Raw genomic sequence first — 14,035 nt, 5'->3', positions numbered from 1 at the left:
ATTAAACAAAACAAATAGTGATTCCATTCAAGTGCACAACACTAATAGTTTTTATGTTAAGCAAGATTTCCATCGAAAGTGAACTGTTCCTATTAAGAACTATATCCACTGACCTACAAAGAAGCAGAGGTTGGAAATATAATCCTATTGAGGGACGGACTATAATTCCAAATATGTTCAAGACATCATAAATAGTACTTATATAAATGTTGACAAATTAATTCCATTCATTTAAACAGATCTACATAAGTTGGATTAACTTTGGAGTAAAGCCCCTGGTGGCACAGTGTGTTAAAGCGCTGAGCTGCTGAACTTGCAGACCAAAAGGTCCCAGGTTCAAATCCTGGGAGCGGAATGAGCACCCTCTGTTAGCCCCAGCTCCTGCCAACCTAGCAGTTTGAAAACATGCAAATGTTAGTAGATCAGTAGGTACCGCTTTGGCGGGAAGGTAATGGCGCTCCATGCAGTCATGCCGGCCACATGACCTTGCAGGTGTCTATGGACAACGCCGGCTCTTCGGCTTAGAAATGGAGATGAGCACCAACCCCCAGAGTCGAACACGACTGGACTTAAAGTCAGGGGAAACCTTTACCTTTACCTTTAAAGCCTCTATATTTCTATTGCTTGTCTACCAAAGAAGTTCACAAAAATTTTTGAAAAGTAAGAATGCAATAAAATGGAAGTCCTGTTTCCAAAATTAGAAAAACAAAATCAAGGAAATACAAATGCAATAAGTCCCCACCTCTACTGAGTTTCTTCCCCATGTAGCTCAAAATCAATGTGTACCCTTTTTAGGAATGTCTTGCTAATTGTAAATTCCCCTCTGTTTTCCTAATAGGCATTCATCGAACAGAAAGAGATAAAGGCACCCTGTATGAACTGACATTCAAAGGAGACAAAGGATATGAATTCAAGCGAATTGTTCTCTTCAGGCCATTTGGCCCCATCATGAAAATTAAGAATGAAAACCTCAATATGGCCCACACCCTCATCAATGTCATAGTCCCACTGGCAAAAAGAGCAAGCAAGTTTCGGCAATTTATGGAAAATTTCAGGTTGGTACTGCTGCACATGCCTCCCTCTCTCTGAGCAGGTGCTGATAACTTGCAGGTCAGTCATTTATCACAAGAGACAGCTGCAAACAAACCCAAACAGTTATATTTTGAACAAAAACTAGTTCCCAACTAAATGTTAAGGGAAATACATAGCATAGATTTTCTCCAAGAAAATAAAGATCTGCAAGCTTCAGTAATCAGATATACAAATTAAGCCCGAGTCAATCACAAGAAACCAGTATCGGGAACATTCACCTATTTTTGCAAATTATGAAGCCAAGCGAAAACATGTACAATTGCCCCTCCATAGCTATGAATACAACCATAAATATCCCCCTCCAAAAAAATCCAAACGTAAACCTTGATTTTATTGTTTGTTTGCAAGGAACACCATGTTATCATACTACTGTATGTAATGCGATCTGAGCACCCACAGATTTTGGTATCCAAAGGGGATCCTGGAACCAAGTATCAAGGACTACTGTATTAGAACAAATAAATGTTTAAACTGTACTTAAAGAAGCATGCTTTCAAAGTATAGCATAGACTTTAAGGGAAATCAGCACCTAATATCAGTGATTGAATTAGATTCATGTCATTTTAATTGTCATAGCTCCATCATAAAATTCCTCGTATTTGTAGTTAGAAAGTGCCCAGGGAAACTGATGATTAAATCAATGTAAACAGACACTTTGAGGGCACTTTAGGGCCCCTTTTATGCTGCCCTATATCCCAGAATCTGGTCCCAGATTATCTGCTTATCCCAGATTATATGGTAGTGGAAATTCATATAATCCAGTTCAAAGCCGATAATCTGGGATATAGGGCAGTGTAGATCCAGCCTAAGAACCTTGGAAATTGAAGTATCAGATCAATGGAAGTTCAAGAGCATGGATTCTTGGTGAGAGTATATTGGAGTTACAATTGGGCAAATATATTAATATTTTCACTTGTGAAATTTTGTGAGAAGCAAACTGATCCGTTCACTTTTGTTATAGGGAAATGGGCATACAACAAGACAGAAGAATTCACCTCACTGTAGTTTATTTTGGGAAAGATCAAATGAGTGAAGTCAAAGGAATTCTGGAAAACACATCCAGGTAAATATAACATATGTTTTTATACCAATTGTATTGGAGAAATGAAAGGAAAAAGTTATTCACACAATGTCTTGTCGAAGGCTTTCATAGCTGGAATCGCTGGGTTGTTGTGTGTTTACCTGGTTGTACCGGGAAGCATTCCTTCCTGACGTTTTGCCCACATCTATGGCAGGCATCCTCAGAAGTTGTGAGATACAGTATATTGGAAACTAAGCAAGGGAGGTTTATATATCTGTGGAAGGTCCAGGGTGGGACAAAGAACTCTTGTCTGTTGGAGGCCAGTGTGAATGTTGTAATTCATCACCTTGATTAGCATTAATGGCCTTGCAAGCTTCAAGGCCTGGCTTCTTCCTGCCTGGGGGAATCCTTTGTTGGAAGGCGTTAGCTGGCCCTAATTGATTCTTGTATGGAATTCACCTGCTTTTTGAGTCTTGCTCTTTATTTACTGTTTTGATTTTATAGTTTTTTAAATACTGGTAGTCAGATTTTGTTCATTTCAGTTGTTTCCTCCTTTCTCTTGAAATTGTCCATATGCTTGCGGATTTCAATGGCTTCTCTGTGTCCAACATTTCTGTGTTCTCAAATAGTATGCTGTGTCCAGGTTGGTTTATCAAGTGCTCTGCTATGGCTGACTTTTCTGGTTGAAGTAGTCTGCAGTGCCTTTCATGTTCCTTGATTTGTTTTTGGGCTATGCTGCATTTGATAGTCCCTATGTAGACTTGTCCACAGCTGCATGGCATACAGTGGACTCCTGCAGAGGTGAGAGGATCCCTCTTGTCCTTTGCTGAATGTAGCATTTTCTTCGTGGGTCTGTAGATAGTTTGTATGTTATGTTTCTTCATCGGCTTCGCTATGCGGTCAGTGGTTCCCTTGATGTATGGTAAGAACACTTTTCCTCTGGGTGGATCTTTGTCTTTGCTCTCATGGCTTATTCTTGGTCTTGCAGCTCTTCTGATGCCTGTGGTGGAGTATCCATATTCACACAATGTTAGCCTATTGATAACATGTAGAACTGGGTCTAATTAAAGAACTTACTTCTGCCCTTAATATAAACTTGTTGGGCTATAATGCTAAGCTATTTTTTTAAAAAAAACAATCTAGAAACAACACTGATGAATACAAATTGAGTGCGTCCATTGTGGCTATATCTACACTGTCCGCTTTTCCATGAATAATACATCTAAACCCTCAAACCACTACACTACACTGTCCTTCTCTTTATAGCATTATTGCCATTGTTGTTATATGTCTTCAATAATAATAATAATAATAATAATAATAATAATAATAATAATAATAATAATAATCATTATTATTATTATTATTATTATTATTATTATTTTATTCTTATACCCCGCCCCATCTCCCCGAAGGGACTCAGGGTGGCTTACATGGGGCCAAGCCATCTTCAAGCCATCTATGACTTACGGCAACCCTAAAGCAAACCTATCCGGCAGATTCTGGCCACTGTTTTCTTCTTCGAAGGCCAGAGCAACGACAGTTGCTATTATGACTTCTTAGATTCTTAGAAGAAATTATGGCAATTGCAAAATAATGTTAAACTAGGTAAACTTTGGCCTGATGCAGAAAAGTCTGACATTCTTGCACAAAAGTGCAGGCTCAGGTCAATTGATATAGATTGTTTGCATTTTAAGAAGCTCTGGATATAATTATTGCTTTATAAATTTACACCAGTAGCCTGGACTACAGCCATTGCAGTACAACACAAAACGCAGCAGTCTTATCTGTTCCTATTTTAGAGCAATTAAAGCCCCTTCTACATTATCCTTATATCCCAGGATCTGATCTCAGATTACCTGCTTATGCCAGATTATATGGCAGTGGAGATTCATATAATCCAGTTCAAAGCAGGTAACCTGGGATCAGAGCCTGAAATATAAGAACAGTGTAGAAGGGGCCTAAGACTGCGATCCTACATGAATTATTTGGGAACAAGGATGAATGAACTCAGTGGTGATTACTTCTTTACGTCTTTAAGATGTCTTAAGACACAATGAACTCGGTGATATTTACTTCTTTATATTTTAAAGATGCCTAGACACAATGAATGCAGTGGTGATTACTTATTTACATCTTTAAGTCACCCAAAGATCTTTGTTTACTTATAGATAATTATTTTGATGCATATCTGGTTACTATTTTTTTATAAAACAAAGTTGCTGAACAAAAACAAACACATTCCTCCTTGCAGATCAGCCAACTTCAAGAATTATACTTTCATCCAGCTGAATGAAGAATTCTCAAGAGGCAAAGGCCTCGATGTGGGGGCTCGGTTTTGGAAAGGAAGCAACGTTGTTCTCTTTTTCTGTGATGTCGATATATACTTCACAGCAGAATTCCTCAACACATGCAGACTGAACACACAACCAGGTATGGCTGACTTTAGATTTGGAGCTTGTTTCTCCTAAAGGCACATGAGAAGAAATATTTGTATCATCCAGCTGCACAAGTGACCACTAATATCTGAGCAATGTCTTTGTAGTATAGTTGGGATCCTAGTATATAGTTGGGATGTATTTTATTGTGTGCTAGCTGTGCCCGGCCACGCGTTGCTGTGGCGAAGTATGGTGGTATGGGAAATATTGAGGAATTGGTGGTAGTTAAGGTCAAGGGTAAAGGTTTTCCCCAGACATTAAGTCCAGTCGTGTCTGACTCTGGAGGTTGGTGCTCATCTCCATTTCTAAGCCGAAGAGCCGGCGTTGTCCGTAGACTCCTCCAAGGTCATGTGGGATGACTACATGGAGCGGCGTTACCTTCCCGCCGGAGCAGTACCTATTGATGAACTCACATTTGCATGTTTTCGAACTTCTGGGTTGGCAGAAGCTGGGGCTAACAGTGGGGGCTCTCTCCGCTCCCCCAATTCAAACCTGTGGCCTTTCGGTCCAGAAGTTCAGCAGCTCAGCGCTTTAACACGCTGCGCCATCAGGGGATATTATTTCCTAAAGGTTGTGAATATACAATATTTCTGATTGGTTTTTTTTGTTTGTTGGATGCAAGTATGAATGCTGCAATTAGGAAAAATGATTAGGATGTAATGGCCTTGCAGCTTTAAAGCCTGGCTGTTTCCTCCCTGAGTGAATTTTTTGTTGGGAGGTGTTAGCTGGCCCTGATTGTTTCCTGTCTGGAATTCCCTTGTTTTCAGAGTGGTGTTGTTTGCGATATTTTATGTGCTTCTACTGTATGTGGCCCTGAGAAAACAGAGGATTTTCCAGACTTTGATGATGGGAATACTTTGTTGGGAGGTGTTAGCTGGCCCTGATTGTTTCCTGTCTGGAATTCCCTTGTTTTCAGAGTGGTGTTGTTTGTGATATTTTATGTGCTTCTACTGTCTGTGGCCCTGAGAAAACAGGATTTGCCAGACTTTGATGATGGGAATACTTTGTTGGGAGGTGTTAGCTGGCCCCGATTGTATCCTGTGTGGAATTCCCCTGTTTATTTACTGTCCTGGTTTTAGAGATTATATTGTTCTGCATTATTCTATCCCAGTAATTATTTCATATTAAAGAAGAATCTCACTTATCCAACATTCGCTTATACAATGTTCTGGATTATCCAACGCAGTCTGCCTTTTCATAATCAATGTTTTTGTAGTCAGTGTTTTAAATTCATTGTGATATTTTAGTGGTAAATTTGTAAATACAGTACAGTAGAGTCTCACTTATCCAACATAAACGGGCCGGCAGAACGTAGGATAAGCGAATATGTTGGATAATGAGGAATTAAGTTATCAAATTAAGTTATGATTTTACAAATTAAGCACCAAAACATCATGTTAGACAACAAATTTGTCAGAAAAGTAGTTCAGTACACAGTAATGCTATATAGTAATTACTGTATTTATGAATTTAGCACCAAAATATCACGATATATTGAAAGCATTGACTACAAAAATGCGTTGGATAATCCAGAACGTTGGATAAGCGAGTGTTGGATAAGTGAGACTCTACTGTAAATACTACATAGCATTACTGCGCATGGAACTACTTTTTCTGTCAAATTTGTTGTATAATATGATGTTTTGGTGCTTAATTTGTATAACGATTACCTAATTTGATGTTTAATTGGCTTTTCCTGAATCCCTTCTTATTATCCAACATATTCACTTATCCTGCCGGCCTGTTTACGTTGGATAAGTGAGACTCTACTGTATATTGATAATCTTAAATTATCTGCTTAGAACTGGATTATATGAGGCCCCTTCTTCACAGCTGTATAAAATGCACACTGAAGTGGATTATATGGCAGTGTGGAGTCAAGATAATCGAGTGCAAAGCAGATAATATAAGATTATAAATGGGTTATATAGCTGTGTTGAAGGGCCTTGAGTATACACTGCCATATAATCCAGTGCAAATTAGATAATCTGTGGAAGAAGTCTAAGTGAGGCCTAAATCTGCCTGTCCCCTAACTGAAACCTGGCTGTCCCTTGGTTGCTAGGCAACCAAGTGGGCAGAGATTAGCCCTCTAAACTGGCAGCAATTGGATAAAAAAATTATTGCTCTCCCTCTAATTAGGACTTTATTTTTCTTTTCTTTTTGTTGTATCAACCTTGAGGCGTGGATGATGGGTTGTGTTGTCAAATTTTGAGGTTGGGGGGCCTGTACTTTTGTTGTTTTGTGAATTGCCGTGATGCCATCACTCTTTTATGTATATAGATTTTTGGGCTTGGCCCCCATGTGAGCCGCCCCAAGTCCCTTTGGGGAGATGGGGCGGGATACAAGAATAAAGTAGTAGTAGTAGTAGTAGTAGTAGTAATAATAATAATAATAATAATAATAATAATAATAACAACTTTATTTTTGTATCCTGCCTCCATCTCCCCAAAGGGACTCAGGGCAGCTAACCTGGGGCCAAGCCCAAACAATTACAATAAAACAGCATAAAATACATACAAGAGACACAACAACATCCAATAGAATGCTTATACAATAGCAAAGTAAAACAAAACATAGTAACAATGGCATCATAAAACAAAGTATAAAAACGGTACAAAATTTTAAACAAGAGCAAGCTGGTTATTATTATTATTATTATTATTATTATTATTATTATTATCCCATGTACACTTAGGGCCTCATCAGATGCAAGTCTTTCTTTGTTTCCATACACTTTTAAGACATTTCAGGAACAAAGTGCCATGGAGCCCTTGACCCAATGTAAAACTACTTCTGGTTGTCATCCGTTGCACTTCGTCCCTGAAATGTAGTAGAAGTGTAGAGAAAGGGAGGGGGGCAGGAGATGGGGAGAAACACATCTTCTCAGCTCCTCATTCACCTGGCAATGAGAGAATGTTATTAAATACACATGAGATGTGATCTTTCACTGCATTTTCTCCTTAATAGTAATTTAGGTTTGAAATTGTACTCTTGCTAGCTTTTTAACATAACACTGGACTAATGGAGGGAAGGAAAGTATTGCAGGAGGGGATTGTGGCAAAATGGTTTGGGGATCGTGGCAAAGTGGTTTATAATAACACTGGTATAATGGAAAGATGGAAGGCATGGGAAAGACAGATCATGGCAAAGGGATTTAAATTTCCAGCCACCTTCTACCCCAAATGGGATACAGTCCATAGTAATTTTGGCTTTTGATATTGAAGTTTTCCCTGATTTTTTTTTAAAAAAAGAATGTGGACTTCACTAGCACATGTGATGTTTCAGAACACGGGGCAGAATGGGAGAGGACATAAAGCATCTGATGGGATTGGAAAAACGAAATGATGCCTTTTAAAACGAAAGGGGTTTACACACTTTGCTAAAAAAAACGACCCTCCCCTCCCACTTTCTGCAATACATCTGATGAAGTCCTTAGTAGCAAAGTTGAGAACAAAATGGTATTTAAACAACAGAAAAACAAAACTCCGTCTGTCACTAATTCTGGTATCACACAACTATGATCTAGTGTTGAGTGTGAATGAAAGAAACCAATTCACTAATAGCAAGAAGAAAATGACTTTGTGATTTAGCCACCTTGTCATAGTCACAAGATGTACCTACCAGATACAAAAAATATCTCAGCTCTCTATACAATCGTATACTATGGGATAGACGGAAGGAGCCAAATGTGGAGTTTGCTTCCAAAAGGTACCAAATCCCTCCAAAAATGAAAGATTATATATAGGTGGCAGCACATTATCGGCTAGAAGTAGAATATTATTTACAGATCAAAACTAGCAACTTGTATCAAATCATCTCAGTACAAGGCTTGGAAAATGGCATTTTATAGCAAAAGTATACATATCCTCAGCATTTTTTCCGATTCCTGTAAAATTGGTTCAGAGGGATTTGGCACCTTTTGGAAACAATCTCCTAAAATATCCGAGGTGTGTTATGGACTTTTGTAGATAAGGATATGGAGACTATTTTTAAAGCTATGGAACTACAGTCAGCCCTCCACATTTGCAGTTTTGACCTTTGAGGATACAATCATTTGCAGATTTGATTGATATGTTTTCTCTAGTAATCTCTAGATCCTCCAGTGCAACTCTATGGCCCTGTTAGGATTACACATACTAGGTGCTGACACCAGGACTGCTAAAAACAATTCATCTACAGTAGAGTCTCACTTATCCAACATAAACGGGCCCGCAGAATGTTGGATAAGTGAAAATGTTGGATAATAAGGAGGGATTAAGGAAAAACCTATTAAACATCAAATTACATTATGATTTTACAAATTAAGCACCAAAACATCATGTTTTACTACAAATTTGACAGAAAAAGCAGTTCAAACACAGCAATGTTATGTAATAATTACTGCATTTACAAATTTAGCAGCAAAATATCACAATGTAGTGAAAAGATTGACTACAAAAACATTACTACTAAAAGGCAGATTGTGTTGGATAATCCAGAATGTTGGATAAGTGAGACTCTACTGTACTTTGTATTCTTCCTCTGATTTCAGTTACCTCCTAAGGCTCACTATATAGTACCTGCACTTGACAAAATATGTCCCATCTAGGAATATTCTAGGTCTTCCAGGTGATTCTATGGTGTGCGTCTGCTGGAAGTTACAATAGAGCCACTCTGGAGGACCTAGAAAATATCTAGAGATGATAACTCAAGGAATTACCATATTAACGAGGACTGTAGTTTTACAAGGTCTTGGGCCTTCTCTGCCAAATAGTGCGGATGCCTCACCAAACTACAAATCCCAGGACTGCATAACATTGAGCTATGGAAATTAAAGTAGGGATGATGTCCCTCAAATAGGAGCTCCAGGTGCTCCTGCAGTATCTTCCTCTTTTGCTTTGGTTCAACACTAAGATTACCGTATGACACAAATCTAATTTTGGGGAGGTAATTTAGCCAAAGAAGGTGAGCATTAGACTCGAGTAAATAGGATCTCTAAGTCTTCCAGGATTATTCTATGATAAAATCAAACAGAAATTATTCATTTCAGTTGTTTCTTGGTTCCTTGGTAAGTACAGGAATATATCCCCCATAGATATGGGAGGGTTGCACTATCCTGAAAGCTCCATTCAAAACATTGCATAGAGCAGTGGTTCCCAACCTTTTTTTTGATCAAGACCCACTTAACCAGGGTCCACTTTGACCAGGGATCAATCTCCAACATTAGTACCAAAAGGTTACGAATCAGTTTTTGGTCAACTTTAGATCCAATTTGGTTATTTGGGGTGCTGGTTCAGAAAATTGCATTGGATAGACCACATCAGTTCTAGTTTCTGATACAGAACATATGCCATCCAGTAATCGCCATCTGTTCGCCCATATTTTTTTTAATAATCTAGAGCTGATGTGGTCTATCCAATGCAATGGTCAGCTCTGCAGAAAGGAGCGGAAATAAAATAAATAAAATAAAATAAAGAGGAAGGAGGTTCGCGGACCGGATTTTTGTTCTCATGGCCCACTGCTGGGCCACGGCCCACAGGTTGAGAACCACTGGCATAGAGGAACACTTGTCTGCAAAGCAAATAACCTAGTTTGTTCAATTCTTCTCACCCTTCCCATAGGAAAGAAAGTGTTTTATCCAGTTCTTTTCAGTCAGTATAACCCAGGTCTAATTTATGGACATCACAATTCCATTCCACCCATAGAACAACAACTGGTAAGTAAATGTGTTTTGAAACTGAATACAAAAAGATATCTATATACAGTCAAGTCTACCTGTGCCCTTCCAGACTTGGCATTATCAGTGCAAACACAGGTGGCAACAGTGATTGAGTGGGATTTTCCTACCAACAAGTTCATTTTGTCAACATTACTCAGTTCTATTTCAAGCTACTTGTTTTGGTCTTTAAAGCCATAAATTGAGTTGCTAGTTCAAGATTATCCCAAATCCTAGGGTTTGTTGCAAAATATTTTTGAATTTAAAAAACACCTTCCAAATATAGGAAAATAATCAGCCTTCAATTCTGGCATTCTGAAGAATGGAGTGAGAAAAACCCTGGGGAAAAAATTTAAGGTGCAGAGTTTTTTTAAAAAAATAAGCGACACAAACAGGAATTTATAACCTTGCGTATTTACATAAAAGCTCTGTTGATTGGCTATGGAAAACAATATTACATCATCATAAAACAGCTCCATTATACATATTCATCAGGAATAATTTCCAGTTAGCAACAAATTGGCATAAAATTAGGCATGAATACTTTTTTTGTAATGAAAACCTTTTCAAGTGTTGTTAATTATCAAATGTACTAACTTGGTCACAAAAGGAGAGTGCGGTAATTGGCACTTAAATGGTTACATTTCTTTATTTTATTTCTGAACTATGAAAAAATCCAGGATTTTACATGTTACCTGAGCAAACTCTCTATAGTCATGAACTCTCTATATTCACTTTTGTTCCTTGCAGGTTATAAGAAAGGATACAGGATTTTGGAGGGATTTTGGTTTTGGAATGACGTGCCAATATCGCTCTGATTATATCAACATCGGTAATAAAATCTGCTTGCATTAAATTTTCAAAGATTGATACTATTTTGCCTGACAGTCTTGGCTTTCGCGATATACTTGAGCCTTCAAATATCGTACAGTAGAGTCTCACTTATCCAACACTCGCTTATCCAACGTTCTGGATTATCCAACGCATTTTTGTAGTCAATGTTTTCAATACATCGTAAATACAGTAATTACAACATAAAGTCGTAAATACAGTAATTACAACATAACATTACTGCATATTGAACTACTTTTTCTGCCAAATTTGTTGTATAACCTGATGTTTTGGTGCTTAATTTGTAAAATCATAACCTGAATTGATGTTTAATAGGCTTTTCCTTAATGCCTCCTTATTATCCAACATATTCGCTTATTCAACATTCTGCCGGCCCGTTTATGTTGGATAAGTGAGACTCTACTGTACTTCCAAAGTACAATTAATTCTGGAATTATATTCAAAGATACGGCGATAATATATTTCCATTATATGTCATAATTGCTTGGCTGTATATGACTAAGTATTTTAAGTGTCAGACTTACTGTGTAAATATGTATTTATTAAACCACCTTCTTACGATATAATGTTAGGTTTTGCCAGATACATTCTCATAGAACTATTTCCAAGACTCCGATTTTAAATCTCTTTCTTATTGGTTGATATAAATTATATTTTTGGTGTTATTCCGTTAATAACACAGCCCAACCAAAAGAATCTCGGTGTCTTGACTTCTAGGCCTATTCCGGGGTATTTTGGGGGTGCTTATTTGGAAAATTGCGTTGGATAGACCACATCGGCTCTAGTTTCTTAGATATGGGCATCATGATTTTCTATGGATGAGCAGATGGCGACTGGTAGATGACATGTGTTCTGTAACCCAAAAATTAGAGCTGATAAGGGAAAACTGGTGCCATTTCTGGAATCAGCAGGACAAATATACCCAATTCCTGTCCTTTTCTTCCTTTCAGCTCCAAATTATTTAAACAGGACATACTAAATAAAATGGTCATTATTCAATCCAATCTTTGTGTCTGTTGGTGTTATTCTATGACTGGCCATCAACTGACTATCTTTCAGTTTCCAAGTTTTGCTGATGCTGCTTACATCTTCCCATCTTCTGTGTATTATTAATAATACTGATAGATCTTGTATCTTTTTATTATAAAATATCACATTTGTTAGTATATTATGTGTGCAGGAACTAAAGGGAAATTATCCAGATTGTCATTAATGACATGACACAATGTTCTTTCTCTTCTTTTTAGGAGGATTTGATCTTGACATAAAGGGGTGGGGAGGAGAGGATGTACATCTGTATCGCAAATACCTCCACAGCAACCTCATGGTGATCAGGACACCTGTTCGCGGACTTTTCCATCTCTGGCACGAAAAGCATTGCTTAGATGAATTGACCCCTGAGCAATACAAGATGTGCATTCAATCCAAAGCCATGAATGAAGCTTCGCATGGCCAACTCGGGATGCTGGTCTTCAGGCGGGAGATTGAGGCTCATCGGCGCAAACAGAAAACAATCAACAAGAAGACTTGAAGTGAAATGGTGTGTTAATTCTGAATTGAAAAAGGAGAACCTCGAAGCCAGACTTGGAAGATTCTGAACCTTATTATTGATTGCACTGTTCTATCTTGATACCATCTTATTCCATTCTTCGCCCAACCACAACATCAGCCAAGAAGATATCTTTTTGTTTTTGTCCATTTTTTGTTTTGGAAATACACTCCAAACAGTTTTTCAGCATGGAATGACATATTATAGCATTATATAAAGCCTTACATTTTATGAAGTGAATATCCAACTGCTCATAATCATTGGAAGGTCTTTGGATAATATTTAAGTGGAGGTATTCATGACAATCCTGATTCAGCTGTGGCCTGAAATCTGTTTCCGGGTTGCAAACACTCAGTGATGACTTGAATGAGCATAATAATACGTCAGCTCCACGTCAAGTACACATTTTTTTTCCTTGCACATCGGCTGATAATGGATTTCTCTTGCTAGATCAAACCATTTAGGATAACTGGGACATCCTTTGAAGATGCTGAAATCTTATCTTCTGTAACTATGGTCTTAATGATGCCTGGTGACATTTCAGAATTCCTTACTCTATCCAAATCACAAATGCAAGAGACAATTGGAGTTTGTTACATGCAGTAGAATTTCAGGGGAAAAACATGCTAGCTAACCAAAAAGTCCATATTGTCTGAATGTTTCTGAGTTAAGTAAATACAATGCGTTTACTTATTCTTGGATGTTCTCTGGCATTTGTTTGTTGTTTGACTTCAGCAATGTATTTTTAGTTGTATGTTTCTTTGTACCTATTTAATTGTAAGGACTTGCTGGGAAATAGCACAGTATAACTTAGTAACCCATTTGGTGAATGGTTTTCATACTGATTTGCAAATGAATGGATACAGCAGGGGTCCCCAAACTAAGGCCCGGGAGCCGGATGCGGCCCTCCAAGGTCATTGACCTGGCCCCCCGCCCTCAGTTTTAGACTTAGGCTCGCCCAAAGTCCAAAATAACTTGAAGGCACAACAACAACAATCCTACTTAACTTGACTATCTCTTTGGCAAGAAGCAGGCCCATACTTCCCATTGAAATCCTGATAGGTTTACACAGTATGTTGGTTAAAATTGTTTTTATTTTTAAATATTGTATTGTTCTTTAATTTACTAATACTGTGCAATCCTAATAATATAATATATTGTGTATACATATAATATTGATAATATTATAATGTAATACAATATAATATTTATTTATTTATTATAGTATTTCTACCCCGCCCTTCTCACCCAATAGGGGACTCAGGGTAGCTAATAATAATAATACAATATAATAATATTGTATATTATAATAATATTAATTATATATTATATATCAAATGTAATATTACTAATAATATTATGGTATAGTGGTATAGTACAATATAGTA

General features: G+C 37.6%; 1 protein-coding gene across 7 annotated transcripts in view; it reads left to right on the top strand.

Annotated features, from left to right (window-relative positions):
- Window positions 1-13,340, top strand: part of csgalnact1 (chondroitin sulfate N-acetylgalactosaminyltransferase 1) — a 31,700-nt gene extending 18,360 nt beyond the window's left edge. For all 7 annotated transcript variants that reach the window (XM_062984235.1, XM_062984231.1, XM_008113073.3 and 4 more), the window contains 6 exons: window positions 839-1,055; window positions 2,054-2,155; window positions 4,368-4,546; window positions 10,152-10,246; window positions 10,997-11,078; window positions 12,346-13,340. In XM_062984235.1, coding sequence (XP_062840305.1) covers window positions 839-1,055; window positions 2,054-2,155; window positions 4,368-4,546; window positions 10,152-10,246; window positions 10,997-11,078; window positions 12,346-12,629 — 959 coding nt within the window. In that variant the 3' untranslated portion in view covers window positions 12,630-13,340. The remainder of the gene's footprint in view (window positions 1-838; window positions 1,056-2,053; window positions 2,156-4,367; window positions 4,547-10,151; window positions 10,247-10,996; window positions 11,079-12,345) is intronic.
- The last annotated feature ends 695 nt before the right edge of the window (window positions 13,341-14,035 follow it).

This window comes from Anolis carolinensis, chromosome 6 (genome assembly GCF_035594765.1).
Source record: "Anolis carolinensis isolate JA03-04 chromosome 6, rAnoCar3.1.pri, whole genome shotgun sequence".
Taxonomy (NCBI): domain Eukaryota; kingdom Metazoa; phylum Chordata; class Lepidosauria; order Squamata; family Dactyloidae; genus Anolis; species Anolis carolinensis.
Note: the sequence above shows the minus strand (reverse complement) of the source record. Positions and strands in the feature narration are given on the sequence as shown.